Source organism: Neoarius graeffei, chromosome 14, assembly GCF_027579695.1.
Source record: "Neoarius graeffei isolate fNeoGra1 chromosome 14, fNeoGra1.pri, whole genome shotgun sequence".
NCBI classification, from domain to species: Eukaryota; Metazoa; Chordata; class Actinopteri; order Siluriformes; family Ariidae; genus Neoarius; species Neoarius graeffei.
In genome coordinates this window covers 24,887,005-24,906,489 of record NC_083582.1, presented here as the reverse complement: position 1 = coordinate 24,906,489, position 19,485 = coordinate 24,887,005, and the positions used below count along the sequence as shown (strand labels likewise).

General features: G+C 50.8%; 1 protein-coding gene across 1 annotated transcript in view; it reads left to right on the top strand.

The window, feature by feature from the left end:
- The first annotated feature begins 345 nt into the window (after positions 1–345).
- The window catches only part of vps25 (vacuolar protein sorting 25 homolog), a 40,690-nt gene continuing 21,550 nt past the window's right edge, over positions 346–19,485 (top strand). Inside the window, exons 1-4 of the mRNA XM_060939459.1 lie at positions 346–473; positions 1,147–1,292; positions 14,911–14,964; positions 15,099–15,187. Of these exons, the coding sequence (XP_060795442.1) occupies positions 409–473; positions 1,147–1,292; positions 14,911–14,964; positions 15,099–15,187 (354 nt within the window). The 5' untranslated portion in view covers positions 346–408. The remainder of the gene's footprint in view (positions 474–1,146; positions 1,293–14,910; positions 14,965–15,098; positions 15,188–19,485) is intronic.

The following is a 19,485-nucleotide window of genomic DNA, read 5'->3' as shown; positions in this document are numbered from 1 at the left end:
CGTAGTCAGCTGGGATAGGTTCCAGCTTGCCTGCGACCCTGTAGAAGGATAAATCGGCTAGAGATAATGAGGTGAGATTATCACTTTAATTAATTATTAGCAGTTTAATCAATTATGCATATAATTTATGGCACCCTGGCACAGCTTTTAATTTGACACATGGGTCCCACATCCTGTCATACCGGAAACATTCAAACTCTGACGCCTTGTTTTTCTCACACCCGTCTTTCGAGCCGCCTGGCTTGCCCGCTGTGATTGGCTAGCAGAGTCCAGCCTGTCCAATAGTTCAGAAAAGCAGTTTGTTGATTGGACTTTCTCTAATCAATCGTAGTTCTAGGGGCGGGACTTATCAGAATACAGGTGTGTAAAAATAACTCGTTTGACGGTGTTTAGTTGGACCGCAAGTGGATGCAATTTGTATTGGAGATGAGTTTTGAGTGGCCTTGGCAGTATAATTTCCCCCCATTTTTCACGTAAGTACACAAAGCCGGCAAATAACACTGAAAATATCCGCAGGTTCAAAAATACATCTTCCTGGTGTTGTAACGAATGATTATAACAGAGAAGGCTAGTTTGTCTCTCAGAATGGATTCCAAACCGTAGTGTACACCCTATACAGGTGCACTACAACGGGTATGAAGTAACGTTTTTCACACACTATCAAGTGTACTAAATGTTTAGCAACGGGGTATTTGGGATTGAACCGTACTGTTTGGTCAGGGCTACGGAAGTGAGGAGCATTAGCCTGTTTTCATGGCCAACTTCTCAGAATTGTCCAAGCCATCATGTGCATCAACATATTTATGATTTCAAGTGAATTGAAGGTTAGTCAGACTGTCTAAGCCGTGTAAGATATAAAAGCTGTTATTATTCAAATTATTATTTTTACGCTGTTTTGATTGGCTGAGCGGACTGCTCCTGCGCAGTTCCTTGACACTTTTTTTTTTGTATTTGAGTTATGAGATGCAAATAAAACATCTGATTTCTTTGTGAATAACAAATCACGATATTTTGTTCAACCTCGTCCAATAATTGCTTCATGACTAGCTGTTGGGGTGAGGGGGGGGGGGGGGGGGGGGTAGACTGATTGACCTCCTGACTCAGACCTCCCAGCCCTAAATTGTACCTTTTTGCTCTGATTGTTAGGCTCCAGCCCAATGTTGACACGAGACAGAAGCAGCTGGCGGCCTGGTGCTCACTGGCACTCTCATACTGCCGCCACCGGAAACTCTACACTGTGGATGTCCTGGAGGTGCAGGAGAGCCCCATGTTTAACAACAAGAAGATCGAGAGTATCCTTTAACTCAGTGTTTCTCAAACTTTTTCAGACCAAGGCCCACTTTGTCCCAAAAAAAAAAAAAATTCAGGGACCACCTGTCAACACCCGCCCCACACACACACACACACCATACAGAGATGTGTACTATTAGGTGTTTTTAATTGAAAAAACTGTGGTTAACTAAATACATTAAAGGCCTATCCATTCCATATCCTCCGTGGTTTTTAAAGGCAAAAGTATGGAGGTTTAAAATTCAGCAAACAGTTAATCAGAACATTTCATATCAATAGTTCAAAATTGTTCAAAATTAGGAGGAACATGAATGAACTGAAATGAACAAAAATTTTAGATTAAGCAGATTACACTTACTTGTCTTCTGCTCAAAACTGACTCTTTTTTTCTTAATGGGAGGAGTGGTGCTGATGCATATTAAGCATCAATGATTTAATATCTGGTTCCAAGCTGGACAGCTTTAATCTGAGATTGGGGGCCACATTGACTCGGTTTCGCTTTTTAGTTTTCACTTTCAGTAAATTAAAAAAATCGCCACGAACACGAGCTAGTTAGGATTAGACTATTATATGTTCAGAATTTTCGTTTGCTTGTTTTCAGGTCTGCCTGCCTGTTTGCCTGTGAGGCAGAGATTTGTGAGGTGACTGTTGCCTAGAGACGAGAGGCGGAATAAGAGCACGTGCACACTACAAGTTTTATGTGGTGCAAATTCAGATGCAAAACGCTTTTTAAATAATAATAATGATGAAATTACAGGCCCGTTTGATTGCCGTTAAAACAAGATTGGATAAATTTAACTTTCTAATAATGTTACAAAGCATACGCTAGTTTATCTTGAAAACGCTGACTACATTTGTAGATCACCTCGCAGACCACTTGAGGTCTCTCGCGGACCACACTTTGCGAAACACTGCTTTAACTCCACACTCATCGAATACACAGAGACAGACAGCCATTCACATTCACACCTATGGGCAATTTTGAGTAGCCAGTTGACCAAATCCACATGTCTTTGGACTGGAGGAGGAGAAAACCAGAGCACCTGGAAGAAACCCACACATAACCCCGGGTGACCGGCAGGTTCGAACCCAGCACTTGCTTGCTGTGAGGAGACGGTGTCTGCAATCATAATAAGAAGATGTTAAAGTTCCTCCCATGCCACGACCAGGCAGTCTCCTGTCCCAGTACTAAGCAGGCACTTAAGGTGCATTGGACAGCACCAATCTCCATTTCTATAGCCCTTGGCCTCTCGTTATTACATAGCCAGGGTTACAGTGGAGGGCTGGTCCTTTGATAACCATGAGAGTTTGACTCCCAACTCACATCTGTATTGTGGTGTGCCTCACCAGATGGCAGTAGGTACCATTTTTACAATGGTATTTGGTATAACCCAACCATGAGTAGAACTCATGATCTCCTGGTCAAGAGGAGGACACACGTACATTACAGCACAGTGAAATCCCCCAGCTTGTTACCCTTGAAGCAGAGATGGTTAAGGGCCTTGCTCAAGAACCTGACAGCTTGCCACTGCTGGGGCTTGAACCCCTTACCTTCTGAGTAGTAACTTAGAGCCAATACCGTTGAGCCACCACTGCCCAATTATTTTTATGATCATCATTTGCGTGTTAAATGTGTTAAAGGATTAAGGAAACATTTCAACATGGAATAGAAAAATTTTATTACAAAAGTTTTTTTTTTTTAAATCCCCCATTTGTTCACATTTCCACCCTAATTCCTACCCCAATTCCCACCCACTACCTCTCCAATATCATACATTATATGGCCAAAAGTATGTGAACACCCAACCATCACGCCCATATGTGTGTTCCTTTATCAACTAGAATTAAGATTTTGCTTCTTAAGTTGGAGCTAAGGCGTCCAAACAAATTCCCTTGTGGAAAAAGTGAGTTCCACAAAGACAGGGTTTGCCAAGGGGGTGGTTGCTGTAGTTGAACAACTCGAGTGTCTTTCACAGAGCCCTGACCTAACCCACTAAACACCATTGGAATGAACTGGAATGGTGACTATAAACCCCAGGCTTTCTCACCCGACATCAGGGCCTGACCTCACGAATGCTATTGAGGCTGAATGAGCACACATCCCAACAGCCATGCCTCAAAATCTAGTGGAAAGCCTTCCCAGAAGAGTGGAAGGTATTATAAGTGCAAAGAGATGGAGTGTGATTTGTTCCTCCGTACAAAACCGCTTCAACTCTGGGTTGTTGGTGGGTTTCCTCATATGAACTGCTCGCTTCAGGTCCTTCCACAACATTTCGTTTGGATTAAGGTCAGGACTTTGACTTGGCCATTCCAAAACATTAACTTTATTCTTCTTTAACCATTCTTTGGTAGAACAGCTTGTGTGCTTAGGGTCGTTGTCTTGCTGCATGACCCACCTTCTCTTGAGATACAGTTCATAGACAGATATCCTGACATTTTCCTTTAGAATTCGCTGGTATAATTCAGAATTCATTGTTCCATCCATGATGGCAAGCCGTCCTGGCCCAGATGCAGCAAAACAGGCCCAAACCATGATACTACCACCACCATGTTTCACAGATGGGATAAGGTTCTTATGCTGGAATGCAGTGTTTTCCTTTCTCCAAACATAACACTTCTTATTTAAACCAAAAAGTTCTATTTTAGTCTCAGCCATCCACAAAACATTTTTCTGATAGCCTTCTGGCTTGTCCATGTGATCTTTAGCAAACTGCAAACGAGCAGCAATGCTCTTTTTGGAGAGCAGTGGCTTTCTCCTTGCAACCCTGCCATGCATACTATTGTTGTTCACTGTTCTCCTGGTGGTGGACTCATGAACATTGGCTAATGTGAGAGAGGCCTTCAGTTGCTTAGAAGTTACCCTGGGGTCCTTTGTGACCTTGCCGACTATTACACACCTTGCTCTTGGAGTGATCTTTGTTGGTCGACCACTCCTGGGGAGGGTAACAATGGTCTTGAATTTCCTCCATTTGTACACAATCTGTCTGACTGTGGATTGGTGGAGTCCAAACTCTTTAGAGATGGTTTTGTAACCTTTTCCAGCTTGATGAGCATCAACAACACTTTTTCTGAGATCCTCAGAAATCTCCTTTGTTCGTGCCATGATACACTTCCACAAACGTGTTGTGAAGATCAGACTTTGATAGATCCCTGTTCTTTAAATAAAACAGGGAACCCACTCACACCTGATTATCATCCCATTGATTGAAGACACCTGACTCTAATTTCACCTTCAAATTAACTGCTAATCCTAGAGGTTCACATACTTTTGTTACTCACAGATATGTAATTGTAGCGGGTTTAACGTGTGGGTGGAGCACAGAAGACGGCAGGACAGAGATCAGGATAAAGATCGCGCTTTTATTGCCGCACTTTTCAGTCAGGCATACAATAAGCAACACTCGGAGGTTCACACACACGTACACTCGGTAATCTCCTCTCGGCAAGCTCCCCTCCGCTCTCACTCTCCCTCCTTAAATAGGCCGCGGTTTACTGGGGAGGACACACACAAAACACAGGTTAATTACACTCAGGTGGAGCGATTCTGCCACTTACCTTCCCCAACTCCGCCCTCCTGTCACAGACCGGCGCTTGACCACGCCCCCGCTGCCACATACCCCCACCGCCTGACTCAGGCCGGGCGCCCGTCCGGCCCGCAGCCGACCCCCCCCCCGACGGGAGAGGAAGTCCGCCACGACCATCTGCGCCCCCGGCCTGTGGACCACCTTGAAGTTGAAAGGTTGGTGCGCCAGATACCAACGGGTGATCCGCGCGTTGGCATCCTTCATGCGGTGGAGCCACTGGAGGGGCGCGTGGTCTGAACAGAGGGTGAAAGAGTGCCCCAGCAGGTAGTAACGGAGGGCGAGGACCGCCCACTTGATCGCCAGGCACTCTTTCTCGATGGTGCTGTAGCGCCCCTCACGCACTGACAGCTTCCGGCTGATGTATAACACTGGGCGGTCCTCTCCCTCCACCTGCTGGGACAAAATGGCCCCCAGCCCTCTGTCCGACACATCCGTCTGTAACAAAAAAGGGAGAGAGAAGTCAGGGGAGTGCAAAAGTGGCCCCCCACACAGTGCAGCCTTTACCTCAGAGAAAGCCCGCTGGCACTGCTCCGTCCACTGGACCGGATCTGGCGCCCGCTTTTTAGTGAGGTCAGTCAGCGGGCTGGTGACGTCCGAATAATTAGGTATAAACCTACGATAATAGCCAGCCAGCCCCAGGAACTGTCTCACCCCCTTTTTGGTCTTGGGCCTCGGGCAGGCCGCAATCGCTGCTGTCTTATTAATTTGGGGACGCACCTGCCCGTTACCCAAGTGGAAGCCCAGATACCGTACTTCCACCCGCCCAATCGCACACTTCTTCGGGTTGGCAGTGAGCCCCGCCCGCCTCAGCGACCTAAGGACGGCCCTCAGGTGTTGCAGGTGCCGCTGCCAGTCATTACTATAAATGATTGTAGCTTTCCCTAGGTGGGGGTGGAGCACAGAGGACGGCAGGACAGAGATCAGGTTCAACAAACAGTTTTATTGTTCCACTTTTCAGGGAACACCATAGGTTTCACGCAGACACACGCACACACACACATCAGGTGTCTGGTTCGGGAGAGCTCCTCTGCTCTCGCTCTCCCTCCCTAAATAGGGCGCGGTCCCTGGGAAGACACACAAACACAGGTTAATTGCTCTCAGGTGAAGTGAATCTGCCACTTACCTTCCCTGACTCCGCCCTCCTGTCACAGACCGGTGCTCGACCACGCCCCCGCTGCCACATACCCCCACCGCCCGACTCAGGCCGGGCAGCCGTCCGGCCCGCAGCCGACTCCCCCCCCCCCCCCCCCCCCCCCTTGACGGGAGAGGAAGTCCGCCACGACCATCTGCGCCCCCGGCCTGTGGACCACCTTGAAATTAAAGGGTTGGAGCGCCAGATACCAACGGGTGATCCGCGCGTTGGCATCTTTCATGCGGTGGAGCCACTGGAGGGGCGCGTGGTCCGAACAGAGGGTGAAAGAGCGCCCCAGCAGGTAGTACCGGAGGGCGAGGACCGCCCATTTGATCGCCAGGCACTCCTTCTCAATCGTGCTGTAGCGCCCCTCACGCACTGACAGCTTCCGGCTGATGTATAGGACCGGGCGATCCTCCCCCTCCACCTGCTGGGACAAAACGGCCCCCAGCCCTCTGTCCGACGCATCCGTCTGTAACATAAAAGGGAGAGAGAAGTCAGGGGAGTGTAAAAGTGGCCCCCCACACAGTGCAGCCTTTACCTCAGAGAAAGCCCGCTGGCACTGCTCCGTCCACTGGACCGGATCTGGCGCCCCCTTTTTAGTGAGGTCAGTCAGTGGGCTGGTGGCGTCCGAATAATTAGGTATAAACCTACGATAGTAGCCAGCCAGCCCCAGGAACTGTCTCACCCCCTTTTTGGTCTTGGGCCTCGGGCAGGCCGCAATCGCTGCTGTCTTATTAATTTGGGGACGCACCTGCCCGTTGCCCAAGTGGAAGCCCAGATACCGTACTTCCACCCGCCCAATCGCACACTTCTTTGGGTTGGCCGTGAGTCCCGCCCGTCTCAGCGACCTAAGGACGGCCCTCAGGTGTTGCAGGTGCCGCTGCCAGTCGTTACTATAAACGATAATGTCGTCCAGGTAGGCGGCCGCATAGGTGACGTGGGGCCGGAGGACCCGGTCCATCAGCCGCTGAAACGTAGCGGGCGCCCCAAACAGCCCAAACGGAAGTGTGACGAACTGGTGTAAGCCGAACGGTGTGGAAAAGGCCGTTTTCTCCCGGGATAATGGAGTCAAGGGGATCTGCCAATATCCCTTCGTTAAATCCAGTGTCGAGTAAAAGCGAGCCGTGCCTAGTCAATCGAGCAGCTCATCAATACGAGGCATTGGGTACGCGTCGAATTTAGACACCGCGTTGACTTTTCTATAGTCCACACAGAACCGGACCGAGCCGTCGGCCTTGGGAACCAAGACCACCGGGCTGCTCCAGTCGCTGTGGGACTCCTCGACGATGCCCATTTCGAGCATGGCCTGAAGTTCTTCCCGAACCACCTTTTTTTTGTGTTCGGGTAGTCTATAAGGGCGGCTACGCACTACCACCCCCGGGGGTGTCTCTATGTGGTGTTCTATGAGGTTAGTGCGACCGGGCAGGGGCGAGAACACATCCGAAAACTCGGCCTGCAACTGGGCGACCTCCGTGAGTTGGGTCGGGGAGAGGTGGTCTCCACAGGGGACCGGAGAGGTACGTGATGCCAAATTCCCTTTTTGAACCTCCGGCCCCAGCTCCGCCTTCTCCGGAACTACCGACACCAACGCCACGGGGACCTCCTCGTTCCAGAGTTTGAGCAGATTGAGGTGGTAAATCTGTAGCGCCCCACCCCTGTCTGTTCGCCTCACCTCATAGTCGACATCCCCGACTCGCCGTGTGACCTCAAAGGGTCCTTGCCACTTGGCGATTAATTTGGAGCTCGACGTGGGCAAGAGTACGAGTACTTTATCTCCCGGTGTGAACTCTCTAAGGCGCGTACCCTTGTTGTACAGGCGGGCTTGCCGTTCCTGGGCCTGCCGCAAATTCTCCTGAGTTAGGTGGGTGAGCGTGTGGAGTTTTGCGCGCAGGTCCATAACGTACTGAATTTCATTCTTACTTTGTGAAGGTCCCTCCTCCCAATTTTCCCGCAGCACGTCCAGGATGCCGCGCGGCTTACGCCCATATAATAATTCGAACGGGGAGAACCCCGTGGAGGCTTGAGGGACCTCTCGCACTGAGAACAGCAAGGGTTCGAGCCACTTATCCCAATTACGTGCGTCCTCACTTACGAATTTTTTAATGATATTTTTGAGGGTGCGGTTGAACCGTTCTACTAAACCGTCCGTTTGTGGGTGATATACACTGGTGCAGATCGGCTTAATCCCCAATAACCCATACAGTTCGCGTAGTGTTCGTGACATAAACGTAGTGCCTTGATCAGTCAGAATCTCTTTCGGGATTCCAACTCGGGAGATGACGCGGAAGAGTGCCTCTGCAATACTGCGTGCTGAGATATTGCGCAGAGGCATTGCTTCCGGGTATCGCGTTGCATAGTCCACTAGAACTAATATAAAGCGGTACCCTCGTGCTGACCGATCTAATGGCCCGACGAGATCCATCCCAATTCTTTCAAACGGGGTCTCGATTAACGGTAGAGGGCGCAATGGCGCTTTTGGAATGGCCGCTGGATTTACTAACTGGCATTCGCGGCATGCCGTACACCACCTACGGACATCGCCGCGAATCCCCGGCCAATAGAATCGGGCCATTATTCGGGCTAGTGTTTTATCCTGCCCTAAGTGTCCAGCCATGGGATTAAAGTGAGCCGCCTGGAATACCAATTCCCGGCGGCTCTTTGGAATCAAAAGCTGCGTGACTCGCTCTTTAGTTTGAGTGTCCTGCGTCACTCGGTATAACCTATCCTTCATAATCGCGAAGTAGGGGAAGGACGGGGTGGCGTTCGGCGGGAGCGTTTGACCATCGATTACTCTCACTTGGTCAAACGCATGCCGCAGAGTCTCGTCTCGCGACTGCTCTAATGGGAAATCCGCGAGGGATTCCCCAATAGAGAGAGGAGGAGCCGGTGGCTCCTCACCCTGACGCGGAGATGACGTAGACGGCTCCGCGACAGCGGCTCCCGCCAAAACGACACCGGGACCTCCCCCTGTCAACTGGCAGGACCCACTCTCTACTAGGCGCGTCATTAAACCCCGAAATCCCGGCCAATCAGTCCCCAAAATTAACGAGTGGGTAAGGCGAGGATTAACCGCCGCCTTCACTATAAATTTTTCCCCTCTGAAAATAATGTGGACCGACACCAAAGGGTAGCTGTGAACATCCCCGTGCACACACAAAACCTTCACCCCTTGTGCTCCCCCCAATGCCTCGTTTTGAACCAGGCTTTGGCGAATTGAGGTCTGATTACAACCAGAATCCACCAATGCCTGATATGTAGCCCCTTGGATACTCACCGGTATGCGATACGCTCCGGCCCGATCGAGGGCGGCCTCTGGCGCGTTGGGGATCCGAACCACCGCGCCCACTTCCATTGCTGTGCACTGCTGTTGAAGGTGGTCCGGTTCCCCGCAGCGCCAGCAAACCGGCCCGGGCTTTCCCTCTGCACCGGTGCTCTGGGGCTCACTCACCTGAGGTGGGGGAGAGACAGACACAGAAGGGAGAAACGGGAGGGCACCGCGGGTGCGGCGGGCCGGCAGGGGTGGTGCCGGCCCCCGCCTCCGCGGTGGGGGAATGGGGCGAGGACGGGACACAGAAGGAGGGGAGAGAGAGAGAGAAAGAGAAGAGGAGAGAAGAGATGTCGACATCCGCTGTCCTGCCGCCGAGACAGCCGCCAGATGATCCTCCGCCAGCTCGACTGCCTGATCCAGCGACGCCGGGCGGTGGCACTGGACCCACTCCGCGGCTCCTGCTGGTAAGCGGGCGATGAACTGTTCCAGTACCACCTGATCGACGATTCCCTCGGCGTCGCGATCTTCGGCCCTCAGCCACCGCCAGCAGGCGTCCCGGAGCTGCTGGCCGAACGCGAACGGGCTGCCGTCTTCCTCCATCCGCAGCGCGCGGAAGCGCTGGCGCTGCTGCTCCGGCGTGCGCCCCACGCGCTGAAGGACAGCCCGGCGAAGGTCGGCGTAGGCCAGCCGGCGATCGGCGGGGAGCTGTAGTGCAGCCAGCTGCGCCTCTCCCGTCAGGAGGGGGAGGAGGCGCGCCGCGCGCTGCTCCATCGGCCACCCCGAGGCTTCAGCGACCTGCTCGAATAACGTGAAGAAAGCCTCGGGGTCATCCTGCGGGCCCATCTTAGTTAAGGTGAGGGGAGACGGGCCCGCGGCCGGAGCGCTGGTGGGCCCCGCCGACGCGAGGAGACGCCGGAACGCCTTGCGATCTTCTTGCTGGGCCAGCACCAGGGCATCGAAGCGCCGCTCTTGTTCCTTTCGGAGTGTGACGAGCGCCTGGTGCTGGCTTTGCTGAGCCGTGGCGAGGGCGTGGACCAGGTCGGTGAACGGGGAGGATTCCATGGGGCTGCTGGGTTGGTGCTCCATTTCCCGGGTTTCGGCACCACTGTAGCTTTCCCTAGGTGGGGGTGGAGCACAGAGGACGGCAGGACAGAGATCAGGTTCAACAAACAGTTTTATTGTTCCACTTTTCAGGGAACACCATAGGTTTCACGCAGACACACGCACACACACACATCAGGTGTCTGGTTCGGGAGAGCTCCTCTGCTCTCGCTCTCCCTCCCTAAATAGGGCGCGGTCCCTGGGAAGACACACAAACACAGGTTAATTGCTCTCAGGTGAAGTGAATCTGCCACTTACCTTCCCTGACTCCGCCCTCCTGTCACAGACCGGTGCTCGACCACGCCCCCGCTGCCACAATGATGTCATCCAAGTAAGCGGCCGCATAGGTGGCGTGGGGCCGGAGGACCCGGTCCATCAGCCGCTGAAACGTAGCAGGCGCCCCAGTCAGCCCAAACGGAAGTGTGACGAACTGGTGTAAGCCGAACGGTGTGGAGAAGGCCGTTTTTTTCCCGGGATAATGGAGTCAAGGGGATCTGCCAATATCCCTTCGTCAAATCCAGTGTCGAGTAAAAGCGAGCCGTGCCTAGTCGATCGAGCAGCTCATCAATACGAGGCATTGGGTACACGTCGAATTTAGACACCGCATTGACTTTTCTATAGTCCACACAGAACCGGACCGAGCCGTCGGCCTTGGGAACCAAGACCACCGGGCTGCTCCAGTCACTGTGGGACTCCTCGACGATGCCCATTTCGAGCATGGCCTGAAGTTCTTCCCGAACCACCTTTTTTTTGTGTTCAGGTAATCTATAAGGACGGCTACGCACTACCACCCCCGGGGGCGTCTCTATGTGGTGCTCTATGAGGTTAGTGCGACCGGGCAGGGGCGAGAACACATCCGAAAACTCGGCCTGCAACTGGGCGACCTCCGTGAGTTGGGTCGGGGAGAGGTGGTCTCCACAGGGGACCGGAGAGGTGCGAGATGCCAATGACCCTTTTTGGACCTCCGGCCCCAGCTCCGCCTTCTCCGGAACTACCGCCACTAACGCCATGGGGACCTCCTCGTTCCAGAGTTTCAGCAGATTGAGGTGGTAGATCTGTAGCGCCCCCTCCCTGTCCGTTCGCCTAACCTCATAGTCGACGTCCCCAACTCGCCGTGTGACCTCAAAGGGCCCTTGCCACTTGGCGACTAATTTGGAGCTCGACGTGGGCAACAGGACGAGTACCTTATCTCCCGGAGTGAACTCTCTAAGGCGCGTGCCCTTGTTGTACAGGCGGGTTTGCTGTTCCTGGGCCTGCCGCAAATTCTCCTGAGTTAGGTGGATGAGCGTGTGGAGTTATGCGCGCAGATCCATAACGTACTGAATTTCGTTTTTGCTCTGTGAAGGTCCCTCCTCCCAGTTTTCCTGCAGTACATCTAAGATGCCGCGCGGCTTACGCCCATACAATAATTCAAACGGGGAGAACCCCGTGGAGGCTTGGGGGACCTCTCGCACTGCAAACAACAAGGGTTCGAGCCATTTATCCCAGTTACGTGCGTCCTCACTTACGAATTTTTTGATAATATTCTTGAGGGTGCGATTGAACCGTTCAGCTAAACCGTCCGTCTGTGGGTGATACACGCTGGTGCAGATCGGCTTAATACCCAGTAGCCCATACAGTTCGCTCAGTGTTCGTGACATAAACGAGGTGCCTTGGTCAGTCAGAATCTCTTTCGGGATTCCAACCCGGGAGATGACGTGGAAGAGGGCCTCTGCAATACTACATGCGGAGATATTGCGGAGAGGCACCGCTTCCGGGTATCGCGTTGCATAGTCCACCAGAACCAATATAAAGCGGTACCCTCGTGTTGACCGATCTAATGGCCCGACGAGATCCATCCCAATTCTTTCAAACGGGGTCTCGATTAATGGTAGGGGGCGCAAGGGCGCTTTTGGAATGGCCGCTGGATTTACTAATTGGCATTCGCGGCACGCCGTACACCATTTACGGACGTCGCCGCGAATCCCCGGCCAATAGAATCGGGCCATTATCCGGGCGAGTGTCTTATCCTGCCCGGGGTGTCCCGCCATGGGATTAAAGTGAGCCGCCTGGAATACCAATTCCCGGCGGCTCTTTGGAATTAACAACTGGGTGACTCGCTCCTTCGTCTGAGTGTCCTGCGTCACTCGGTATAACCTATCCTTCAAGATGGAAAAATAGGGGAAGGACGGGGTGGTGTTCGGCTGGAGCGTTTGACCATCGATTACTCTCACTTGGTCAAACGTGTGTCGCAGAGTCTCGTCTCGTGATTGTTCCAGTGGGAAAGCCGCGAGGGATTCCCCAATAGAAAGAGGAGGGGCTGGGGGCTCCTCACTCTGTCGCGGAGATGACGTAGACGGCTCTGCGACTGCAGCTCCAGCCAAAGCGACACCGGGACCCTCCCCTGACAACCGGCAGGACCCACTCTTTACTAGGCGTGCTATCAACCCCCGAAATCCCGGCCAATCAGTCCCCAAGATCAAAGAGTGGGTGAGGCGAGGATTAACAGCCGCCTTCACTATCGATTTTTTTTTTTTTTTTTTTCCCCCCTCTGAAATGTATGTGGACCGACACCAACGGGTAGCTGTGAATATCCCCGTGCACACACAACACCTTCACCCCTTGTGCTCCCCCCAATGCCTCGTCTTGCACCAGGCTTTGGCGGATCGAGGTCTGATTGCAACCCGAATCCACCAACGCCTGATATGTCGCTCCTTGTACACTTACCGGTATGCGATATGCTCCGGCCTGATCGAGGGCAGCCTCTGGCGCGTCGGGGATCCGCACCACCGCCCCCACCTCCATCGCTGCACACTGTTGCTGCAGGTGGCCCGGTTCCCCGCAGCGCCAGCAAACCGGCCCGGGCCTCCCCTCTGCAACTGTGTTTTGAGGGTCACTCACCTGAGGGGGGGGGAGAGACAGACACAGCAGGGAGAAACGGGAGGGCACCACGGGTGCGGCGGGCCGGCTGGGGTGGAGCCGGCCCCTGCCTCCGTGGTGGGGGAATGGGGCGAGGACGGGACACAGGAGGAGGGGGAAGAGGAGAGAGAAGACGACGTCATCCGTTGTCCTGCCACCGGGACAGCCGCCAGATGATCCTCCGCCAGTCCCATGGCCTGATCCAGCGACGCCGGGCGGTGGCACTGGACCCACTCCACGGTTCCGGCGGGTAGGCGGGCGATGAACTGTTCCAGCGCCACCTGGTCGATGATTCCCTTGGCGTCGCGATCTTCGGCCCTCAGCCACCGCCAGCAGGCGTCCCGGAGCTGCTGGCCGAACGCGAACGGGCTGCCGACTTCCTCCATTCCCAGCGCGCGGAAGCGCTGGCGCTGCTTCTCCGGTGTGCGCCCCACGCGCTGGAGGACAGCCCGGCGAAGGTCGGCGTAGGCCGGTCGGCGGGGAGCTGTAGTGCGGCTAACTGCGCCTCTCCTGTCAGGAGGGGGAGGAGGCGCGCCGCGCGCTGCTCCATCGGCCACACCGAGGCTTCGGCGACCTGCTCGAACAATGCGATGAAAGCCTCGGGGTTGTCCTGCGGGCCCATCTTGGTCAAGGTGAGGGGAGATGGGCCCGCGGCCGGGACGCTGGTGGACCCCGCCGACGCGAGGAGGCGCCGGAACGCCTCTCGGTCTTCCTGTTGAGCCAGCACCAGGGCTTCAAAGCGGCGCTCCTGCTCCTTCCGGAGCGTGACGAGTGCCTGGTGCTGGCTCTGCTGAGCCGTGGCGAGGGCGTGGACCAAATCCGCGAATGGGGAGGATTCCATGGGGCTGCAGGACAGGTGCTCCACCTTCCCAGGTTTCAGCACCACTGTAGCGGGTTTAACGTGTGGGTGGAGCACAGAAGACGGCAGGACAGAGATCAGGATAAAGATCGCGCTTTTATTGCCGCACTTTTCAGTCAGGCATACAATAAGCAACACTCAGAGGTTCACACACACGTACACTCGGTAATCTCCTCTTGGCAAGCTCCCCTCCGCTCTCACTCTCCCTCCTTAAATAGGGCGCGGTTTACTGGGGAGAACACACAAAACACAGGTTAATTACACTCAGGTGGAGCGATTCTGCCACTTACCTTCCCCAACTCCGCCCTCCTGTCACAGACCGGCGCTTGACCACGCCCCCGCTGCCACAGTAATATTGGATTATTTTCCTCAATAAATAAATGACCAAGTATAATATTTTTCTCATTTGTTTAACTGGGTTCTCTTTGTCTACTTTTAGGACTTATGTGAAAATCTGATGTTTTAGGTCATATTTATGCAGAAATATAGAAAATTCTAAAGGGTTCACAAACTTTCAAGCACCACTGTACATGTTTTCTTTTACATTTTAGACACTCTTATAACAGGAGTCAGCATTAACACTCAAAGTGTAACTCTCACTTGTGTAAAGACACTTTTACAACAACATATTCATCATATGAACATAAATCGATTAAGTAATGGCACACTAGGTGAAATTAATGTGACCCCTCTATGTTGTCGATCTTTTAATATTGTCTGAAGTAATGCTTTTCTGAAAGCTTCCTTCATATTCACTTTGACTTGAGCTATTCAGGAAAACTTTCTGTCGAGGCCATACAAGTTGTCTTTGAGGAACTGAGGAAAAAAGGTGAGCTGAAGACTCGGTAATTCCTTTTGAATTGTTGTGTTTACTCCAAACAAAATCTTATGTCAACAATGTCCAGAGGTTCTGGTCCAAGCAAGTTTCTAAAACAGCACTGTCACTGTTGCTTCTGACCACAGGGAACCTGGAATGGATGGATAAAAACAAAACGCGCTGTTTGATCATGTGGCGAAGACCTGAAGAGTGGGGCAAGCTGATTTATCAATGGGTGAGCTCGCCATACTGTTTACACGGAACAGTCAAAGGTGCCAACATTTACAGTTTAGCTAAAACGTTTAAGGTTTCCAACCACTTACTACAGTGATATGGGAGAATAAAAAAAAAAAGAGTAGAACGTGCTGTTTATTTTTTTTTTAAATGCTTTTAGCATGGACCATCACTCCAGTAGTGAATGTGAGGGTTGTGTGGGAACACTGTGGGTTATTTTCCTCTCAACCTGCTATTATTTGATCTTAGCACATCTGCATGTTGACTGGATTTTTTCGAGTAAGCCGTTCCAGTAAACTGTTCAAGATGACGTTTTTTGACAAGTCGTTTTATGCTCTGTGGAAATGCTTCCATTTGCAGTATTATATACGAGATCTCATGTATAATGTTCTACACTTGGCAGCCAATTTTTACTGAACAGTTATATCATGGCTTGGCTTCGTGAACGAAGATTACGAAGGGGGCTGTTCACATCTACTGCAGGTGCGCTGGTGGCTGATGAGTCTAATGTGGGACAGGCAGGTCCAACTGCAGTGGCTGCAAGGGAAAAATTGTCTGTTCTGGGTTTGGTGCTGTCATCTGGTTCTTCCCCTTTCTTCTTTTATCCTCAAGGCTAGCCCTGCAGGAGTTCTCAAAGGAGGAGACAGCCTGGTGGACAATGTGTCACCAGGCCTTGCGGTCAGTGGCTCGGTCAGACCTCTGGCGGTGGTCAACATGGCAGACAGCAAGGGATTTCTTGAGAGTGTCTTTGTATCTCTTTTCGGTGCCCCTCTGTCATGGTGTCCAGTGGAGAGTTTGCTGTACAACGCAATCTTAAGGCCCGGTCCCACTGGCCGATGGACACAAAACGTATGCAAAAAGGACACAGCGGACGAGCAAAATTTCGGGGGTGGCTCTATCCGTTTTCATCCGCTCCAGAAATGGACAAAATTGGCGAAAATTTGCGAAAACAGAACGGAAAAGAACGGACGTGGGTAGTATATAGCGGGGATGTTAAACGCATGTTCATAGGAAGCCTAGCGGATGGAAGTGGATGACCGCTCCGAAGGGGTTACCGGTGATAACTGAGAAGCGGACGCATAGCAGAAAGAGCGGATGCATAGCGGGTGAAGGGGCTGCATCACGTACGCCTAACGGAAACAAAGGGCATGTTGCGCGGATGTATATCGGATGCAGACCGATTGTCCGCTAGTTGTCCTTCTACATACTCCAGACATCCTCAATATACGAGATACATCCCAGATATAAACGCTTTGTCCGTTTTGAATACTTTATATACGAGATGCATACGCTTACATCCTTTCTATTTCCGTGCTACTAACGATGAATAGACGTTTCATGTACCTTATCTTTCCTCCCTCTTTCCGTTTTCAGCTGCAGCGGATGTGAGTTGCGAGGATGCCCAGAGGATGCAGAGAGGATACAGCAGACGTTTAACGGATGATAACGGACATAGAACGTTTGTTGCTCGTATATGTCGCGGATTTACATCGTACACGGCGGAAAGTTCATCCGTTCTAAAAGTTTTGTGCAGCTCAAAACTTTTTGCGCGGATGAAATCACAGTGGACGGATGCTCGATGGATAGAGCGTATGAAGCACGTATGCAATGAGTACACAACGGATGCATAGCGTTTTCCAACGGATGGCAAAGATTTTTTTACGTTTTACATCCTCTTTGCATCCGTAAGTGCAGTGGGACCGGGCCTTTAGGCAGGCAGGGATTCTCCAAGCTGGAGATGTGCCCTGCCCAGCATAGTTGCGTCTTCAGCAGCATGGCCTCGATGCTGGTGACTTCCGCCTGCTGGAGGACCTCAACGTTGGTGACGAAGTCATTCCAGTGGATGTTGAGGACAGTGTCAGAGCCAGTGCTGATGGAAGCGGTCTAGGAGTCGCAGGTGATGTCGATAGGTGACCCATGACTCGGAGCCATACAAGAGGGTGGTCAATACAATGGCTCTGTACACACTGACTTTTGTACTCTTTTTCAGGTGCTCGTTCTAGACTCTTTTGTACAGTCTGCGAAACGCGCTGTTTGTCTTGGCTAGTCTGCTGTCGAGCTCCTTGTCGATCTTGGCATCTGAAAAAATGGTGCACCCCAGGTAGGTGAACCGATGGACCGTCTTCAGTTCTGTCTCACCAGTGGTGATGTGTGGAGGGCAGTACTCTTCCCAAAGTGCAGGCTGATGGAAAACATCTGGGTCAATCCATGTGAAATCACCAGAGGCCTCGCCACTGACCATCTCAGATTTGCATCATACTTTCTGGAAATATTGTCAGTGTGCCCAATAAGTAGTGTATAAAATTTTAGGCTTGTACCTTCATTAGTTTCTGAGATATAGGGGCTTAAAAAAAGGGGTGTGGCCCCAATTTCACTGTTAAAACGTGTGCTACAGAAAACGGACCTAAATTCCATAAGTCATTACTTTTAAACTATTCATGCAAGATACCGGTACATGAAATTTTCAAGGATTGTTCTTCAATGCCAGACACCTTTAAACACCAGATCTTTCAAATTTTCTTATTTATCACTCATGTTATAGGCAACTAGGTATGTGTTCAAAAGAAATCAAATTTTCTGATTTATTAGGCTTAAAAAAAAAAAAAAACATTTTGCGCCTATAATTCAAATGCATATTACAAATGTATGACAAGGTCTACCATAAAAACAATTATACCACTGGAAAGAGCTTGTTTTGATTAGCAAACGCACAAAATATGAAGTTGGTACCCTAAACCAAACTATAAATATTAAGGTATCAAGTACGGCATGTTTTACGATAGACGGAAATGCTGTTTTAAGGCATATAATCTACTAGCAGACAAACTAGTAAGACATTTCATTGCCAAACACCAGAGTGGATATTTGAAGAATTCGAAGGAAAATCTGTCAGCGGATTATGCTTTTGGATTTTGCCGAAAACCATTCATTCTGTGTACAGGATTCTGCCCAGGGATACCACTGGGACAACAGCCAATGCACTCTTCATCCATTTGCAGTGTACATTAGAGCAAAGAATGAAGATGGTACAAAAGTAACGAAATGCATCTCTATCTGCATAATAAGTGACTGCCTTAAGCATGATACAGTGGCCGTGCATGCATTCTTAAAAAAGGTTTTACCATGTGTATGCCATTTACATCCCCAGCTGAAAAAGGTCATTTACTTCAGTGACTGCTCAGCAGCCCAATACAAAAACTATAAAAATTTCACAAGTCTAATAAAGCATGCAGATGATTTTGGGGGATAGGCTCCAGCTTGCCTGCGACCCTGTAGAACAGGATAAAGCGGCTAGAGATAATGAGATGATTTTGGACTTTTGGCAGAATGGCATTTCTTTGCCACTTCTCATGGTAAATCACCCTGTGATGGTATTGGAGGCACTGTAAAGCGGTCAGCAGCTCGAGCTAGCTTACAGGCAGTCAAGAGTGATCACATACTAACTCCATCTGATCTGTTTTTGTGGGCAGAAAAACATATCAAGAACATCCATTTCATCTGGGTTGGTACAGGGGAAGTTATAGAGAGTGGAAAAGCATTGGAGACAAGATTTTCAAGGTCAGCTACTATTCCTGGAACAAGAGACAACCACTCATTCGTTCCAATCATGTCCAACCAGCTGCAGGTCAGCAGGGTGTCAGGTAGTCCTAGCTTCATTGTGGATATGAGTGGGAATCGGCCACAAGTAATGCATAAAACCCCTGTTAAATCAGCAGTCTCTTTGGCAGATACAATTCCTGGTAAATATTAGGGATGAGCAAGTACAGCATTATCTGTTAACCATATGAATTATCTGTATCCGTACCCAGGAGTGGGCGGGGCCTAACCCAGGAGTGGGTGGGATTTAACCCGGAAGTGGGTCTGGTTGTCTTGAAACGGGTGGGGCTTTAACCAGTATATTATTTTAAGCATGCAATTGATATGGGTTGATCAGAAATTGTTATATTTATTGCTGATTAGAAAACTATTTACAGGACAGCATCAGCATTGAGCTTCAGATCAATGGTTTTGATCACGATAGCAAATGAGCTATTTACAGAACAAGTTTTGCAACAATAAATACACCACATGCGGTTGCAATTATGAAATGTAATGAACAAGAGTTTTCATACTCAACATAACTTTCCATTTTTAACTTTTTTTTATGATCAGTGTGTTTTTTTTTTTTTAATTTTTTTTTATTTTTTTTTATTTTCACACTGTGTGTGTGTGTGTAGCTTATTTTGTAATATTATTTATACCACTACTACCTAGAAAGTGTCAGACACTCAGTGCATGAAGTAAAATAAAACTGGTTAG